The sequence below is a fragment of the Ranitomeya variabilis genome, chromosome 1 (genome assembly GCF_051348905.1).
Source record: "Ranitomeya variabilis isolate aRanVar5 chromosome 1, aRanVar5.hap1, whole genome shotgun sequence".
In the NCBI taxonomy this organism is placed as follows: Eukaryota; Metazoa; Chordata; class Amphibia; order Anura; family Dendrobatidae; genus Ranitomeya; species Ranitomeya variabilis.
In genome coordinates, this window is record NC_135232.1 from 6597788 (window position 1) to 6617681 (window position 19894).

At 49.4% G+C, this 19894-nt stretch overlaps 1 protein-coding gene across 1 annotated transcript in view; it reads left to right on the forward strand.

Moving 5' to 3' along the window:
* LOC143801955 (inter-alpha-trypsin inhibitor-like) overlaps window positions 1–18047 on the forward strand; it is a 39100-nt gene extending 21053 nt beyond the window's left edge. The window contains exons 4-6 of the mRNA XM_077281290.1: window positions 5130–5192; window positions 11044–11122; window positions 17938–18047. Of these exons, the coding sequence (XP_077137405.1) occupies window positions 5130–5192; window positions 11044–11122; window positions 17938–17992 (197 nt within the window). The 3' untranslated portion in view covers window positions 17993–18047. The remainder of the gene's footprint in view (window positions 1–5129; window positions 5193–11043; window positions 11123–17937) is intronic.
* Window positions 18048–19894: the final 1847 nt, after the last annotated feature.

Genomic DNA, 19894 nt, shown 5'->3' on the forward strand with positions numbered 1-19894 from the left:
CAAGACATGTAAAGGGGTCTTCCCACAAATAAAAGATGATTTTAATCAATAGATCTTGGAAAAAGAATAATTTTCACAATTGGATGTGATAAATATAATGTTCCTGTGCTGAGATCATCTGATACTGTACATGTGCCTCTATGTGCTGTGTAATGGTCGTGTCTGACCGTGCAGGAACATGGTCTGATCATACCACAGCTCCTGGGCAGGGAAGAAAGAGAACGAGTATACGCAGCGTCGGACTGGAGCTCCTTGGGCCCACCAGAGAAAATCATTCTTGGGGCCCACTATGCAGCTATCTAGAAATACAAGACCACCAATTGTGTGGTAAAACACGCTAATATCAGGGTATAATATAAGGTAGTACACGTCTTACTTATGTAGCAGGTGTTGGGGTAGAATCATAGAGCGGTAGCCCCCTCATAGAATATAATGTCACCCCCTGAGAGAATAATGCAGCCCCACCACAGAATATAATGCAGCCCCCCCATAGCGTACACTGTAGACCCCTCATATAGTAATATGGAGCCCCCCAGAATATAATGTAGTCCCCTGAGAATAATGCAGCCCCACCACAGATAATGCAGCCCCCATAATGTATACTGTAGCCCCCTCATATATTATGATGTAGGCCCCCAGAATATAATGTAGTCCCCTGAGAATAATGCAGCCCCACCACAGAATATAATGCAGCCCCCCACAGCGTACACTGTAGACCCCTCATATAGTAATATGGAGCCCCCAGAATATAATGTAGTCCCCTGAGAGAATAATGCAGCCCCACCACAGATAATGCAGCCCCCATAAAGTATACTGTAGCCCTCTCATATAGTATGACGTAGGCCCCCAGAATATAATGTAGTCCCCTGAGAATAATGCAGTCCCCCCACAGAATATAATGTAGCCCCCCTCACAAAGTATAATGCAGCCCCTCTCCACCCCCCTCATTGTCCTCATCACCACCTCCATCATTGCTTTCTTCTCTCCCACCACCCCATCACTGCCCATTCCACCATCTCCATCATTGCCTCCTCCCCCACCATCATTGCCCATTTCATCACCTCCATCATTGCCTCCCCCCACCACCATCATTGCCCATCACCTCCATCATTGCCTCCCCCACCACCATCATTGCCCATCACCTCCATCATTGCCTCCCCCCACCACCATCATTGCCCATCACCTCCATCATTCCCTCCCCCACCACCATCATTGCCCATCACCTCTATCATTGCCTGCCCCACCGCCATCATTGCCCATCACCTTCATCATTGCCTCCCCCACCATCATTGCTTATCGCCACCATCATTGCCTATTGCCTCCCCCTACCATCATTGCTTCCCCCACCATCATTGCCCATCACCTCCATCATTGCCTCCCGCCACCGCCATCATTGCCCATCACCTCCATCATTCCCTCCCCCACCACCATCATTGCCCATCACCTCCATCATTGCCTGCCCCACCGCCATCATTGCCCATCACCTTTATCATTGCCTCCCCCACCATCATTGCTTATCGCCACCATCATTGCCTATTGCCTCCCCCTACCATCATTGCCCATCACCTCCATCGTTGCCTGCCCCCACCGCCATCATTGCCCATCACCTCCATCATTGCCTCCCCCACCATCATTGCTTATCACCATCATTGCCTCCCCCTCCATCATTGCCCATCACCTCCATCATTGCCCATCACCTCCATCATTGTCTCCCCCCACCACCATCATTGCCCATCACCTCCATCACTGTCTCCCCCCACCGCCATCATTGCCCATCGCCTGCACTATTGCGTCCCCCACCAATATCATTGTGCTTCCCCACCAACACACACGCAGGCACACACACGCAGGCACACTCACACGCAGGCACACTCACACACACACGCAGGCACACTCACACGCAGGCACACTCACACACAGACATGCAGGCACACTCACCCAGCACAGCTCACCTCCCTGCAGCCTCTTCTTTGCCGGCAGCTTTCTGTGTGAGACAGCGTGCTGGATGATGACGTCGTCCAGCTGGGCTGTCTCAGACAGGAAGCAGGACGCCGGGATGTGCTGCTGCTGCCAGGAGATGAACTGCACTGTGTCTGTCTCTGTGTGCCTGTGTATGTGGTGTGGACGGTGCTTTGTGTGGTGCGGCTTTACATGCGGGCAGCGTTAGCCTCACCCTGCGGCTAACGCTGCCCGCTATTAAAGAGAAATGGTATTCACGCCTCTCCACGCCCATAGGGGCGTGGAGAAGCGTGAATATTCATTTTGCTTTAGCAGCGGGGACAGGATCCTGTCTCCAGCTGCTGCTAGGCTGGCACAGGGCGAGCCCCCTTGACTCAGGGGCCCCATAGCCACTGGCTTGGGGCCCCTGGAGCAGTGGGGGCCCTTGAAGCAGTGGGGGCCCTAGGCAGCTGCTGGCAAGTATGCCAGCAGGTGTCAGTGCCTGGGCCCACCGGAGAATCCTCCGGTGGGCCAGTCCGAGCCTGAGTATACATGTATTACAGCCGGGGAGCACAGATGATTCCTTCTTTGAAGTAAAACATTGTTTAAAAACAGGCAGTGAAATGTTTTACCTCACAATAAAATCACTTGTGACCACGGCTGTAATGTCTGTATACGTTTTTCCTCCTCCTTTCCTGCCCAGGAGCTGTGGTGTGATCAGACCCTGTTCCTGCACGGTCAGGTAGGGTGAGGTATTTAGTGTGGGGTGTTGGGACTGTTGTGAAGCAAATGTGGGCTAAGGTGAATGTGGGGTGAGTGTGGGATGTTTGCTGTGTAGTTTTTGGTGTCGGTGACTATAGGTTAGGTGCAGGGTGTTTGGTATGGGATATGTGGTGTAGGAGAAGTTAAGTGTGAAGTGTTTGGTAAGAAGTAATTTTGGGGTAAATATGGGGTGCTTGGTATTGAGAAATTATGGGTGCTGGTGTGGGGTGAGTTGAGTACGGGGGGCTTGGTGTGGGGTGAGTTCAGTACGGGGTGTTTGGTGTGGGGTGAGTTCAGTACGGGGTGTTTGGTGTGGGACAAGTTCAGTACGGGGTGCTGGTGTGGGACAAGTTCAGTACGGGGTGTTTGGTGTGCGACAAGCTCAGTACGGGGTGTTTGGTGTGGGGTGAGTTCAGTACGGGGTGTTTGGTGTGGGGTGAGTTCAGTACGGGGTGTTTGGTGTGGGGTGAGTTCAGTACAGGGTGTTTGGTGTGGGGTGAGTTGAGTATGGGGTGTTTGGTGTGGGGTGAGTTCAGTACAGGGTGTTTGGTGTGGGGTGAGTTGAGTACGGGGTGTTTGGTGTGGGGTGAGTTCAGTACGGGGTGTTTGGTGTGGGGTGAGTTGAGTACGGGGTGTTTGGTGTGGGGTGAGTTCAGTACAGGGTGTTTGGTGTGGGGTGAGTTCAGTACAGGGTGTTTGGTGTGGGGTGAGTTCAGTACGGGGTGTTTGGTGTGGGACAAGTTCAGTACGGGGTGTTTGGTGTGGGGTGAGTTCAGTACGGGGTGTTTGGTGTGGGACAAGTTCAGTACGGGGTGTTTGGTGTGGGGTGAGTTGAGTACGGGGTGTTTGGTGTGGGGTGAGTTCAGTACAGGGTGTTTGGTGTGGGGTGAGTTGAGTACGGGGTGTTTGGTGTGGGGTGAGTTCAGTACAGGGTGTTTGGTGTGGGGTGAGTTCAGTACGGGGTGTTTGGTGTGGGGTGAGTTCAGTACGGGGTGTTTGGTGTGGGACAAGTTCAGTACGGGGTGTTTGGTGTGGGGTGAGTTCAGTACGGGGTGTTTGGTGTGGGGTGAGTTCAGTACAGGGTGTTTGGTGTGGGGTGAGTTCAGTACGGGGTGTTTGGTGTGGGGTGAGTTCAGTACGGGGTGTTTGGTGTGGGGTGAGTTCAGTACAGGGTGTTTGGTGTGGGGTGAGTTGAGTATGGGGTGTTTGGTGTGGGGTGAGTTCAGTACAGGGTGTTTGGTGTGGGGTGAGTTGAGTACGGGGTGTTTGGTGTGGGGTGAGTTCAGTACGGGGTGTTTGGTGTGGGACAAGTTCAGTACGGGGTGTTTGGTGTGGGGTGAGTTCAGTACAGGGTGTTTGGTGTGGGGTGAGTTGAGTACGGGGTGTTTGGTGTGGGGTGAGTTGAGTACGGGGTGTTTGGTGTGGGGTGAGTTCAGTACGGGGTGTTTGGTGTGGGACAAGTTCAGTACGGGGTGTTTGGTGTGGGGTGAGTTCAGTACGGGGTGTTTGGTGTGGGGTGAGTTCAGTACAGGGTGTTTGGTGTGGGGTGAGTTCAGTACGGGGAGTTTGGTGTGGGGTGAGTTCAGTACGGGGTGTTTGGTGTGGGACAAGTTCAGTACGGGGTGTTTGGTGTGGGGTGAGTTCAGTACGGGGTGTTTGGTGTGGGACAAGTTCAGTACGGGGTGTTTGGTGTGGGGTGAGTTCAGTACGGGGTGTTTGGTGTGGGGTGAGTTCAGCACAGGGTGTTTGGTGTGGGGTGAGTTCAGTACGGGGTGTTTGGTGTGGGGTGAGTTCAGTACGGGGTGTTTGGTGTGGGGTGAGTTCAGTACGGGGTGTTTGGTGTGGGACAAGTTCAGTACGGGGTGTTTGGTGTGGGGTGAGTTCAGTACGGGGTGTTTGGTGTGGGACAAGCTCAGTACGGGGTGTTTGGTGTGGGACAAGTTCAGTACGGGGTGTTTGGTGTGGGACAAGTTCAGTACGGGGTGTTTGGTGTGGGACAAGTTCAGTACGGGGTGTTTGGTGTGGGACAAGTTCAGTGGTTGGTGAGTGCAGGAGTATTTCAGGGTAAGGCGAGTGTGGAGTGTTGGGGGTGGTTGTGGGGAGTCTGAGGGTTCTTTGGTGTCTGGAGAGTGTGGAATGTTTGCTGTGATGTTTGGAGTGGTGTGAGTGTGATCTGTTTGATGTGAGAGGTGCTTGGTGTGGGGTGAGGTGAGCGGTTTGTTACGGGGGGGATTAAGGGAGTTGTTGTGATATAGAGTAAGTTTTTGGAGTGTGTGAGGTGACTGTATGGTGTTAGGCGTGGGGTGATAATTGGGGTATTTTGTGGGGAGAAGGGTGGGTTTGGGGCAAGTGGTTTGGAGTGGGGTGGGATGAGGGTGTGGTGATTTTGGGGTGAATGTAGGGTAATTTCATGTCTCTCTGGTTTGCAGGTAGGGCAGGTTCCTCAGACGTGGATCAGAATGCGGAGCCCTCAGATTCAGGAACAGATGCAGGTACTCCCATCCTGGGGCAGGGCTGGGGTCCATACATTACAGTTGTGCTCAAAAGTTTACACACCCCTGAAGAATTTTTGCTTTCTTGGCCTTTTTACGGAGAATATGAATGATAACGCCAAAACTTTTTCTCCACTCATGGTTAGTGGTTGGGTGAAGCCAATTATTGTCAGACTACTGTGTTTTCTCTTTTTAAATCATAATGACGACCCAAAACATCCAAATGACCCTGATCAAAAGTTCACACCCCCTGGTGATTTCGGCCTGATAACATGCACAGAAGTTGACACAAATGGGTGTGAATGGCTACTAAAGGTAATATCCTCACCTGTGACCTGTTTGCTTGTAACCAGTGTGTGTGCATAAAAGCTGAGTGAGTTTCTGGGACCAGACAGACTCTTGCATCTTTCATCCAGCCACTGACATTTCTGGATTGTGAGTCATGGGGAAAGCAAAAGAATTGTCAATGGAGCTACAGGAAAAGGTAGATGAACTGTATAAAACAGGAAAGGGATACAACAAGATATCCAAGGAAATGATGCCAGTCAGCAGCAGTCACACTGTGATTAACAAATGGAAAATCAGGGGCTCTGTAAAAACAAAACCACGGCCAGGTAGACCAACAAAAATGTCGCCCACAACTGCCAGAAAAATTGTTCGGGATGCAAAGAAAAACCCACAAATAACATCAGCTGAAATACTGGACTCTCTGAAAACTAGCGGTGCGGCTGTTGCAAGATGCACAATAAGGAGGCACTTGAAGAAAAATGGGCTGCATGGTCGAGTTACCAGAAGAAAGCCATTACTGCGCAAATGGCACAAAGTATCTCACCTACAATACACAAAACAGCACAGAGACAAGCCTCAAAACTTCTGGAACAAGGTAAGTGGAGTGATGAGACCAAGATTGAACTTTTTGGCCACAACCATAAACGTTATATTTGGAGAGAGGTCAGCAAGGCCTATGATGAAAGGAACACCATTCCTACCGTAAAGCACGGAGGTGGATCGCTGATGTTTTGGGGATGTGTGAGCTACAAAGGCAGAGGAAACTTGGTCATAGTTGAAGAAAAGATGAATGCAGCACGTTATCAGCAAATACTGGAGGCAAATTTGCAATCCTCAGCCCGGAAGCTGCGCATGGGATGTACTCGGACGTTCCAACATGACAACAATCCAAAACAGAAGGTCGAGTTGACCTGTCATTGGCTGAACAAAGTGAAGGTTCTGGAGAGGCCATCTCAGTCTCCTGACCTCAATATCATTGAGCCACTCTGGGGAGATCTCAAGTGCGCAGTTCATGCAACACAGCCCAGGAATTTACAGGAACTGGAGGCTTTTTGTCAAAAAGAGTGGGCAGCTTTACCATCTGAGAAAATAAAGACCCTCATCCACAACTACCACAAAAGACTTCACGCTGTCATTGATATTAGAGGGGGCAATACACAGTATTAAGAAATGGGGGATGTGACCTTTAGATCAGGGTCACTTGGATGTTTTTGGTTGTCAATATGATTTAAAAAGAGAAAATATAAGAAGAAAACCTTTGGCACTCAATAAGTCAGATGTAATTGTATTTCAAAAAGTTGCAGTTTAATTCACAACCGACTTCAAGAATATTACAGACATTTAATCCATCCAATGTTTTGGCAACATTGCCTTTATCAAGGATATCTACACATTATATATATACAGGTCCTTCTCAAAAAATTAGCATATAGTGTTACATTTCATTATTTACCATAATGTAATGATTACAATTAAACTTTCATATATTATAGATTCATTATCCACCAACTGAAATTTGCCAGGTCTTTTATTGTTTTAATACTGATGATTTTGGCCTACAACTCCTGATAACCCAAAAAACCTGTCTCAATAAATTAGCATATTTCACCCGACCAATCAAATAAAAGTGTTTTTTAATACCAAACAAAAAAACCATCAAATAATAATGTTCAGTTATGCACTCAATACTTGGTCGGGAATCCTTTGGCAGAAATGACTGCTTCAATGCGGCGTGGCATGGAGGCAATCAGCCTGTGACACTGCTGAGATGTTATGGAGGCCCAGGATGCTTCAATAGCGGCCTTAAGCTCATCCAGAGTGTTGGGTCTTGCGTCTCTCAACTTTCTCTTCACAATATCCCACAGATTCTCTATGGGGTTCAGGTCAGGAGAGTTGGCAGGCCAATTGAGCACAGTAATACCATGGTCAGTAAACCATTTACCAGTGGTTTTGGCACTGTGAGCAGGTGCCAGGTCGTGCTGAAAAATGAAATCTTCATCTCCATAAAGCATTTCAGCCGATGGAAGCATGAAGTGCTCCAAAATCTCCTGATAGCTAGCTGCATTGACCCTGCCCTTGATGAAACACAGTGGACCAACACCAGCAGCTGACATGGCACCCCACACCATCACTGACTGTGGGTACTTGACACTGGACTTCAGGCATTTTGGCATTTCCTTCTCCCCAGTCTTCCTCCAGACTCTGGCACCTTGATTTCCGAATGACATGCAAAATTTGCTTTCATCAGAAAAAAGTACTTGGGACCACTTAGCAACAGTCCAGTGCTGCTTCTCTGTAGCCCAGGTCAGGCGCTTCTGCCGCTGTTTACCTGGGGAATGCGGCACCTGTAGCCCATTTCCTGCACACGCCTGTGCACGGTGGCTCTGGATGTTTCCACACCAGACTCAGTCCACTGCTTCCTCAGGTTCCCCAAGGTCTGGAATCGGTCCTTCTCCACAATCTTCCTCAGGGTCCGGTCACCTCTTCTTGTTGTACAGCGTTTTCTGCCACATTGTTTCCTTCCAACAGACTTACCATTGAGGTGCCTTGATACAGCACTCTGGGAACAGCCTATTTGTTGAGAAATTTCTTTCTGGGTCTTACCCTCTTGCTTGAGGGTGTCAATGATGGCCTTCTTGACATCTGTCAGGTCGCTAGTCTTACCCATGATGGGGGTTTTGAGTAATGAACCAGGCAGGGAGTTTTTAAAAGCCTCAGGTATCTTTTGCATGTGTTTAGCGTTAATTAGTTGATTCAGAAGATTAGGGTAATAGGTCGTTTAGAGAACCTTTTCTTGATATGCTAATTTATTGAGACAGGTTTTTTGGGTTATCAGGAGTTGTAGGCCAAAATCATCAGTATTAAAACAATAAAAGACCTGACAAATTTCAGTTGGTGGATAATGAATCTATAATATATGAAAGTTTAATTGTAATCATTACATTATGGTAAATAATGAAATTTAACACTATATGCTAATTTTTTGAGAAGGACCTGTATATATATATATACATACATAATTTTTTTATCAGAAAAAAAAGTAAGGGAAAGAAAGGTATTGTCAACATAGTTTTGAAACATAAATCAGTATGAAAATATCACTATCAACAAAAATGATAAAACATATACAGTCCCTTTTTGGGGGGATAATAAATCGTGTGGAGCTTTATGCGGTTGTGACATCTTGCTTAGGTGAAGTATCAGCAAAACAAGAAGGAAGGAAAAAAGCCGGATAAACCTCATTGTGCTTCTGCAAAGAACTTGCCCAGCATGAGGACGGGGAGGGAAAGGAGAGATCCTTATGCAAAAGCTCAGTACCCACTGTCACCATCGTGGGGAGACAGACTACAGGGTTGTGATATAAGGTGGTTACAACAAATGGAATTTCAAAGATATTAAGAAATTTAGATGGTCCCAAAACAGACGGAGAAAAAAATAGGCAACAAAAGGAGAAAAGGAAAAAAATAAGGAAAAAATTGGGGCAAATGAAGGGTAAGAGAGGAAAGGGACGGTATCAAAAAGAGGAATAGTAGTTGAAAGAAAATGTAGAAAAGAAACAAGGGTAGAATGCAAAGTTAGTGGAGAAAACAGAAGAAATCAGGAAAGGTAGAGAAAGAAAAAAAAAGAGGAGGGGAAGGTAAGTAAAGGAGAAACCAAGGAAGAGGAATTAAAAGTCCTGAGGAGGATTTAGGAAACAAAGAAATGTAGGAAATAGATCAAAGAAAAATAGAAAAGGGGGGAAGGAGACACACCAGGAGGAAGTGTCACCAAGTAGGAAGACCATATCTGTAGAATGATAGTGGGATCTCTAAGAGATCTAAAGATCATCACTAGCGAAACATCATACCCAACTGTCAGGAACATATATGCAACAATCTACGGATATGCTGGAGGGCCTCGTATGGATGACGTGTCTGGAGAGTGAAGATCCACAACGCCTCCCTTTCTTTCAGTTTATGAATCTTACCACCACCACGTCTGGAGAAGGTGATGTCTTCAAGGACCTGAAATGTAATATGTTCGGTGGCTTCCCCAACAAACCCGAGACCTCATGGGCATTTGATCAAGTAGACGACATGTGTGGAATCATAGGTGAAAAATCCCGATTGGAGAACATTTTCCAGACCTGGGGTAGAGAATGTGTCACCCTTTGTGACGTTGGAGCACTGTGGACAGTGGAGGCAGGGAAATGTTCCCTGTGTTGGGGTTGGTAACTGGCGTTGTGCCTGTCTTTTGGAACCAATGTGTCCTCACTAGTATGTTTCTGATGTTCCGTGGTTTCATATAGCATAACAAGGGGGGTTGTTAAACTCAGGAATTGTCGGATAAGCTTTACTCCAAAGTGACCGGTGTCACATGCAATCTTTTCCAGATTCATGAATGGTATGCGATGATAAATGCCATCCTCTGCGGTTTTTGTTCTGAGACAGAATCAGTGGTGACGTCACCTTTAGTGTTTTTTGTGGGTATCCCCTTTTGTGCGAATTTATTTTGCTTTTCTATAGCGCGTTGTGTCCTCATCTCAGGATCTGTAACAATACATTGATCCGATGATTTGTGATCTTGGTAAAGACTATTTGACTTGAGAGGGATGGCAGCTGGTGAAATGCAGCAGGCTATTCTTGCCAGTTAGTTTTGCGTATAGATCAATTTCCAGATGACCATCTTCTTTTAATAAAACCAATGCATCCAGGAAGTTCAGTTTATGTCTTTCTGTATTGTGAAGGTCAAGTTGGGAATACAGGAACTGATCTCTTGAAAAAAATTGTGAGGGAGAGTTCATCACCACCAATGTCACAAAAACATCATCGATGAGTCTTTTCCAATACAAAGTGTTTTTCATACAGCCTATGGGTGTATATGTGTTTTTCTTCAAACAATGTCATGTAAATGTTGGTATATGGAGGTGCCACGTTCGACCCCATAGCTGTACCAACTTTTTGAATGTAGAACTGGTCAGACAACAGAAAAAAGTTTTTGTCAGGGTTGATCTCAACAGCGTCATACAGGACTGGGGTTGTGTGTAATTCAAGGAAGAGATGTACTGGTTCCATGTTCTTGTCATGATCTCTGCTGGTGTAGAGACTGTTGACGTCCATTGTTACAGTGGGAATTATGCCAGAAAGTCCGAGGTATCTTTTATGATGGAAGTGATATGTATCATGAGTGGAGTCAGAATTTTCTCCAGTCTCATGGCCAATGGTGACAGTAAGGAATAGGTGGAAGCCACTATTGGCCTTCCTGGTGGTTACATCAGGCATTTGTGAATTTTGGATAAAACATAAAAACCAGGTATTATGGGGTGGAGATTGATCAAGAATTCACATATATTGGAATCTATAACACCATTGTAAAAAGAGAAAACACAGCAGTTTGACAATAAATGGCTTCACGCAGCCACTAAAAATGAGTGGAGAAAAAGTTTTGGAGCTATCATTCATATTCTCTGAAAAAAGACCTCGAATGCAAAAAATCTATGTAAACTTTTGAGCACAACTGTATATGTTACAGGTCTGGGTAAGCGCTGTGTCTGACATCACTGTGTTCTGCTCTGACCCTGCAGGTCTGATTGTCGGCATCGTGTTTGGAGTCATCTTTGGAGCCGCTTTTCTGGTAACACTTGGGTTATACTTGGTGCAGAGGTGAGTTCTACTCTGGACTGAGACACAAAACGACTGTACAAAACCTACAGCTGCGATAGGAGCAGAAGCAGCAACATGCAAGGGGGTCACTCACAATGTGTGGGGGCTTCTCATCCATGGAGGGGATCACTCACAATGTGTGGGGGGCTTCTCATCCATGGAGGGGTCACTCACAATGTGTGGGGGCTTCTCATCCATGGAGATGTCACTCACAATGTGTGGAGGCTTCTCATCCATGGAGGGGATCACTCACAATGTGCGGGGGGCTTCTCATCCATGGAGGGGATCACTCACAATGTGTGGAGACTTCTCATCCATGGAGGGGATCACTCACAATGTGCGGGGGCTTCTCATCCATGGAGGGGGTCACTCACAATGTGCGGGGGCTTCTCACCCATGGAGGGGATCACTCACAATGTGTGGAGGCTTCTCATCCATGGAGGGGTCACTCACAATGTGTGGGGGCTTCTCATCCATGGAGGGGGTCACTCACAATGTGCGGAGGCTTCTCATCCATGGAGGGGGGTCACTCACAATGTGTGGAGGCTTCTCATCCATGGAGGGGATCACTCACAATGTGTGGAGACTTCTCATCCATGGAGGGGATCACTCACAATGTGCGGGGGCTTCTCATCCATGGAGGGGGTCACTCACAATGTGTGGAGGCTTCTCATCCATGGAGGGGATCACTCACAATGTGTGGAGGCTTCTCATCCATGGAGGGGATCACTCACAATGTGTGGGGGCTTCTCATCCATGGAAGGGGATGACTCACAATGTGTGGGGGCTTCTCATCCATGGAGGGGATCACTCACAATGTGCGGGGGCTTCTCATCCATGGAGGGGGTCACTCACAATGTGTGGAGGCTTCTCATCCATGGAGGGGATCACTCACAATGTGTGGAGGATTCTCATCCATGGAGGGGATCACTCACAATGTGTGGAGGCTTCTCATCCATGGAGGGGGTCACTCACAATGTGTGGAGGCTTCTCATCCATGGAGGGGATCACTCACAATGTGTGGAGGCTTCTCATCCATGGAGGGGGTCACTCACAATGTGTGGAGGCTTCTCATCCATGGAGGGGATCACTCACAATGTGTGGAGGATTCTCATCCATGGAGGGGATCACTCACAATGTGTGGAGGCTTCTCATCCATGGAGGGGGTCACTCACAATGTGTGGAGGCTTCTCATCCATGGAGGGAATCACTCACAATGTGCGGAGGCTTCTCATCCATGGAGGGGATCACTCACAATGTGCGGGGGCTTCTCATCCATGGAGGGGTCACTCACAATGTGTGGAGGCTTCTCATCCATGGAGGGGGTCACTCACAATGTGTGGAGGCTTCTCATCCATGGAGGGGGTCACTCACAATGTGTGGAGGCTTCTCATCCATGGAGGGGATCACTCACAATGTGTGGAGGCTTCTCATCCATGGAGGGAATCACTCACAATGTGTGGGGGCTTCTCATCCATGGAGGGGGTCACTCACAATGTGCGGGGGCTTCTCATCCATGGAGGGGGTCACTCACAATGTGCGGAGGCTTCTCATCCATGGAGGGAATCACTCACAATGTGTGGGGGCTTCTCATCCATGGAGGGGGTCACTCACAATGTGCGGGGGCTTCTCATCCATGGAGGGGGTCACTCACAATGTGCGGAGGCTTCTCATCCATGGAGGGGATCACTCACAATGTGTGGAGGCTTCTCATCCATGGAGGGAATCACTCACAATGTGTGGAGGCTTCTCATCCATGGAGGGGATCACTCACAATGTGTGGAGGCTTCTCATCCATGGAGGGAATCACTCACAATGTGCGGAGGCTTCTCATCCATGGAGGGGTCACTCACAATGTGTGGAGGCTTCTCATCCATGGAGGGGATCACTCACAATGTGTGGAGGCTTCTCATCCATGGAGGGGATCACTCACAATGTGCGGGGGCTTCTCATCCATGGAGGGGTCACTCACAATGTGTGGAGGCTTCTCATCCATGGAGGGGGTCACTCACAATGTGCGGGGGCTTCTCATCCATGGAGGGGATCACTCACAATGTGCGGGGGCTTATCATCCATGGAGGGGATCACTCACAATGTGCGGGGGCTTCTCATCCATGGAGGGGATCACTCACAATGTGCGGGGGGCTTCTCATCCATGGAGGGGATCACTCACAATGTGCGGGGGCTTCTCATCCATGGAGGGGGTCACTCACAATGTGCGGAGGCTTCTCATCCATGGAGGGGTCACTCACAATGTGTGGAGGCTTCTCATCCATGGAGGGGATCACTCACAATGTGTGGAGGCTTCTCATCCATGGAGGGGATCACTCACAATGTGCGGGGGCTTCTCATCCATGGAGGGGTCACTCACAATGTGTGGAGGCTTCTCATCCATGGAGGGGATCACTCACAATGTGTGGAGGCTTCTCATCCATGGAGGGAATCACTCACAATGTGTGGGGGCTTCTCATCCATGGAGGGGGTCACTCACAATGTGCGGGGGCTTCTCATCCATGGAGGGGGTCACTGACAATGTGCGGAGGCTTCTCATCCATGGAGGGGATCACTCACAATCTGCGGGGGCTTCTCATCCATGGAGGGGATCACTCACAATGTGTGGAGGCTTCTCATCCATGGAGGGGATCACTCACAATGTGTGGGGGCTTCTCATCCATGGAGGGGATCACTCACAATGTGCGGAGGCTTCTCATCCATGGAGGGGATCACTCACAATGTGCGGAGGCTTCTCATCCATGGAGGGGATCACTCACAATCTGCGGGGGCTTCTCATCCATGGAGGGGATCACTCACAATGTGTGGGGGCTTCTCATCCATGGAGGGGATCACTCACAGTGTGTGGAGGCTTCTCATCCATGGAGGGGGTCACTCACAATATGCGGAGGCTTCTCATCCATGGAGAGAATCACTCACAATGTGCGGAGGCTTCTCATCCATGGAGGGGATCACTCACAATGTGTGGGGGCTTGTCATCCATGGAGGGGGTCACTCACATGTGTGGGGGCTTCTCATCCATGAAGGGGGTCAATCACATTGTGTGGGGGCTTCTCATCCATGGAGGGGATCACTCACAATGTGCGGGGGCTTCTCATCCATGGAGGGGGTCACTCACAATGTGTGGGGGCTTCTCATCCATGGAGGGGATCACTCACAATGTGCGGAGGCTTCTCATCCATGGAGGAGATCACTCACAATGTGTGGAGGCTTCTCATCCATGGAGGGGATCACTCACAATGTGTGGGGGCTTCTCATCCTCGGAGGGGGTCACTCACAATGTGTGGGGGCTTCTCATCCATGGAGGGGATCACTCACAATATGTGGAGGCTTCTCATCCATGGAGGGGGTCACTCACAATGTGTGGAGGCTTTTCATCCATGGAGGGATCACTCACAATGTGTCGAGTCTTCTCATCCATGGAGGGATCACTCACAATGTGTCGAGTCTTCTCATCCATGGAGGGGATCACTCACAATGTGTGGGGGCTTCTCATCCATGGAGGGGATCACTCACAATGTGTGGGGGCTTCTCATCCATGGAGGGGGTCACTCACATTGTGTGGGGGCTTCTCATCCATGGAGGGGATCACTCACAATGTGTGGAGCCTTCTTATCCATGGAGGGGATCACTCTCAATGTGCGGGGTCTTCTCATCCATGGAGGGGGTCACTCACAATGTGTGGAGGCTTTTCATCCATGGAGGGATCACTCACAATGTGTCGAGTCTTCTCATCCATGGAGTGATCACTCACAATGTGCGGGGGCTTCTCATCCATGGAGGGGATCACTCACAATGTGTGGGGGCTTCTCATCTATGGAGGGGGTCACTCACAATGTGTGGGGGCTTCTCATCCATGGAGGGGGTCACTCACAATGTGTGGAGGCTTCTCATCCATGGAGGGGATCACTCACAATGTGCGGGGGTCTTCTCATCCATGGAGGGGATCACTCACAATGTGTGGAGGCTTCTCATCCATGGAGGGGTCACTCACAATGTGCGTGGGCCTCTCATCCATGGAGGGGGTCACTCACAATGTGTGGAGGCTTCTCATCCATGGAGGGGATCACTCACAATGTGTGGGGGCTTCTCATCCATGGAAGGGGTCACTCACATTGTGTGGGGGCTTCTCATCCATGGAGGGGGTCACTCACAATGTGTGGGGGCTTCTCATCCATGGAGGGGGTCACTCACAATGTGTGGGGGCTTCTCATCCATGGAGGGGGTCACTCAATGTGTGGGGGCTTCTCATCCATGGAGGGGGTCACTCACATTGTGTGGAGGCTTCTCATCCATGGAGGGGATCACTCACAATGTGTAGGAGCTTCTCATCCATGGAGGGGATCACTCACAATGTGTGGGGGCTTCTCATCCATGGAGGAGGATCACTCACAATGTGTGGGGGCTTCTCATCCATGGAGGGGGTCACTCAATGTGTGGGGGCTTCTCATCCATAGAGGGGATCACTCACATTGTGTGGGGGCTTCTCATCCATGGAGGGGATCACTCACAATGTGTGGAGGCTTCTCATCCATGGAGGGGATCACTCACAATGTGTGGAGGCTTCTCATCCATGGAGGGGATCACTCACAATGTGTGGAGTCTTCTCATCCATGGAGTGATCACTCACAATGTGTGGAGGCTTCTCATCCATGGAGTGATCACTCACAATGTGTGGAGGCTTCTCATCCATGGAGGGGGTCACTCACAATGTGTGGGGGCTTCTCATCCATGGAGGGGGTCACTCACAATGTGCGGGGGTTCTCATCCATTGAGGGAGTCACTCACAATGTGTGGAGGCTTCTCATCCATGGAGGGGGTCACTCACAATGTGCGGGGGCTTCTCATCTATGGAGGGGATCACTCACAATGTGCGGAGGCTTCTCATCCATGGAGGGGGTCACTCACAATGTGCGGGGGTTCTCATCCATGGAGGGAGTCACTCACAATGTGTGGAGGCTTCTCATCCATGGAGGGGGTCACTCACAATGTGCGGGGGCTTCTCATCTATGGAGGGGATCACTCACAATGTGCGGAGGCTTCTCATCCATGGAGGGGGTCACTCACAATGTGTGGGGGCTTCTCATCCATGGAGGGGGTCACTCACAATGTGTGGGGGCTTCTCATCCATGGAGGGGGTCACTCACAATGTGCGGGGGCTTCTCATCCATGGAGGGGATCACTTACAATGTGTGGAGTCTTCTCATCCATGGAGTGATCACTCACAATGTGTGGAGGCTTCTCATCCATGGAGTGATCACTCACAATGTGTGGAGGCTTCTCATCCATGGAGGGGGTCACTCACAATGTGTGGGGGCTTCTCATCCATGGAGGGGATCACTCACAATGTGTGGGGGCTTCTCATCCATGGAGGGGATCACTCACAATGTGCGGGGGCTTCTCATCCATGGAGGGGATCACTCACAATGTGTGGGGGCTTCTCATCCATGGAGGGGGTCACTCACAATGTGTGGGGGCTTCTCATCCATGGAGGGGATCACTCACAATGTGTGGGGGCTTCTCATCCATGGAGGGGGTCACTCACAATGTGCGGGGGTTCTCATCCATGGAGGGAGTCACTCACAATGTGTGGAGGCTTCTCATCCATGGAGGGGGTCACTCACAATGTGCGGGGGCTTCTCATCTATGGAGGGGATCACTCACAATGTGCGGGGGCTTCTCATCCATGGAGGGGGTCACTCACAATGTGTGGGGGCTTCTCATCCATGGAGGGGGTCACTCACAATGTGTGGGGGCTTCTCATCCATGGAGGGGGTCACTCACAGTGTTTGGGGGGCTTCTCATCCATGGAAAGGACTCACTCACAATGTTCCCCACTGGGATCTTCAAAAATTGACTAACAAAAACCCAGAACTTACGGTAACCTCTGAGCTCTGATGAGAAACCAACACTGGAAATATTGAGTCTTTACATAAAATTCATGTAGTGGTGAAAAAAAGTGAACACCACATTAAGTGTTTATGACTTTACATCAGGAACCATAGAAACGGCAAACTAAAAGAGTGAAAAACATGTAAGAGGCAACATGCGAAGACTAAAATGTGTATTAGTTTTAAAGGTTACCGGTCACCAGTTTTGGCCGATATAAGATGCGGCCATCACCTTTCAGGGCTGATATACAGAATTCTATAATGCCATACATCTGCCCCCAACCCGACCTGTAAGAGAAGAAAAATAACTTATTATACTCACCTGGCAGGTGGTCCTGTCCGATGGGTGTCGCTCTTCTTGGTCCAGCGCCTCCCATCTTCATGCGATGCCGTCCTTCTTCTTGCTTCGTGTCGCGCTCCTGCACAGGCGTACTTCTCGGTCCTGTTATGGGCAGAGTACTGCAGTGCGCAGGTGCTGGGTAAGGTCAGAGAGGCCCAGCGCACTGCAGTACTCTGCCCTGAACAGTACCGAGAGGTACGACAGGAGCGCGATGCTGACCTTAGTCTGCTGCCAGACTCTTGTCTTCCTCCTCCTGCAGGCTCCTCCTCTGATCTGATCCAACCCTACACTCCTCTGTCCTCCTTTTCCACACTTCTCTATCCTCCCTTGTCAATCCTCCTCCAGACATACTTATCCTCCACCTCTTCCTCCAGACTCCTCTGTCCTTCTCAAGGCTCCTTTATCCTCCTTTTCTAGACTCATTTTTCTCATCCAATTTTGTCCTCCTCCTCCAGACTCCACTGTGCTCCTCCTCATGAATCCTCTGACATACAACCATAGGTTACAGCCCACAGAGTGAGCTGCTGTATAATGCTCCGTCTCCCATCTTACTCATTTTCTATTATTTTCAGGAAGAAACTGAAGAAGCAGAAGCACCAGCCGGTGCCGGACACAGAGATGAAGTGATCTCCCAGAATGCAATGTTTTATATGAGATTTCTACAAATAAAGTGAAAACTGAGGCGATGTGTGATCTGTGAACAGTGTGAAAGTGTGAACAGCGAGTTGTGGAGCTTGTAGGTTGTACTGTAGATGAAGGCAGAGCATATATATTTTATTCTGAGTAAGGGGATGAACTTGTAGATAGTGCCATAAATAACGGCGTACTGTACATAGGTCAGAGCTTGTATACTGTTCAAGGGGCAGAGCCCCTCAGCACCCAGATTATGTTGTGCAGTTATATGTATGTATAATAGGTTCCATGTGAGATATATGTCCCTAATGCATCAGCCCACAGGCTGCTCCCCTGGGCAGAGGGGACAAGATATCCTCCTTCTGACCTCCCCCACCTTTGTAATTCCCACAGTAAATATCGGCAGGCTCCGGCCCCCTGCGGCTATTGTAATGTATGTCTGGCCTGCCGCTTTTCAATAGGCCTGCCCTCTGTACCTGTGTGATATATATTCTGTGTCCTGTGAGTAAAGTGTTGTCATACTGGAAGTACGTGGAGAAGCAGTGATATTTTATATGCGCCCATGTAACCAAGCAATTCCAGCCAGCATCCTTCATTCAAACTCCAGCCAAAGCAGAGTGGACCTCCTGAAACATGGGGTAATACTGAAAGAGGTACCCCAGCACGGTAGACCCCGTTACCCTGGTGGCAGACAGCGGGATGTGATACCCCGTCTACAACTACCAGAAGTTAAAGAGGACTACATTAAAATATCTGGTGGAAGCCCGAGGGTTAATCGCCAGCAACAAAACAAAAGCGGATGTGATAGCAGCCATCATGGAACACGACAGTGTAGCGCCCCCCAATGTGAACGTGGAGGAGACTGAATTCCAGAGGGAGGTAAAGAACAGACTGGTGTTCTATGGCCCAAACCCTGCAGTAGAGATCATACGAGAGGAGATGGCTGATGTGCGTACTGATCTGAAGGAAAAGATGGCCGAGCGGACCAGGATAGAGCTAGCCAAGATGGAGATGGCAGAGCGGAGAGAGGAGAGTCAGCAAGCAGGGGGAGCTCTGGCCTCCGACCAGGTACCTTCAACAGTAAGCCACAAAAAGATCCAGTATAATGCCTTCCGACAGTTGGGGGAGGCAGAGAAAGACATTGATGGCTTTCTGCAGGACTTTGAGCGGCAGTGTGCCCTTCACCAAGTGAAGCCGGAGGAACGGGTTCAGATTCTGGCCAGCAAGCTGACAGGCCGGGCAGCGGACGCCTATCGCACGGTACCTGATGAGGACTGTATGGACTATGAGCGGATCAAAGAAGTGATCTTGGCCCGGTATGCGCTGACACCAGAGGCATACCGCCAAAAGTTCCGCGGACTTATAAAATGCGTAACCGATACCCACACTAAATGGGCCTGTAAATTACGGTGGTCACTGCTACAGTGGGTACAAGGGAGCCAAGCAACCACTAAGGAGGATGTCTGTTATGTTCCGGTGACTTTGGAGCCGCATGAACTTTCTCTGGAGTAGGTGGAAACTGTACTGACTGCAAAACCTGAACTAACACCGCAACTAGAAGTAGCCGTGGGGTGTGCCTAACAAAACCTAGACACCTCGACACAGCCGGAGGACTAAATACCCCTATAGATGGAAATAGGAATACTACCTGATGGGTAGTAGGGGGGTGACAAGGACACTAAACTTCAGGAGGGCAAATTTCCAACGGATGAGAGAGGATCTTGGTGCAGTTAACTGGGACCATATCCTGAGACACAAAAATACACAAAGAAAATGGGAGACGTTTATTAGCATCCTGGATAGGACCTGTGCACAGCATATACCGTATGGGAATAAACATACTAGAAATAGGAGGAAACCAATATGGCTAAATAGAGCTGTAAGGGGTGCAATAAG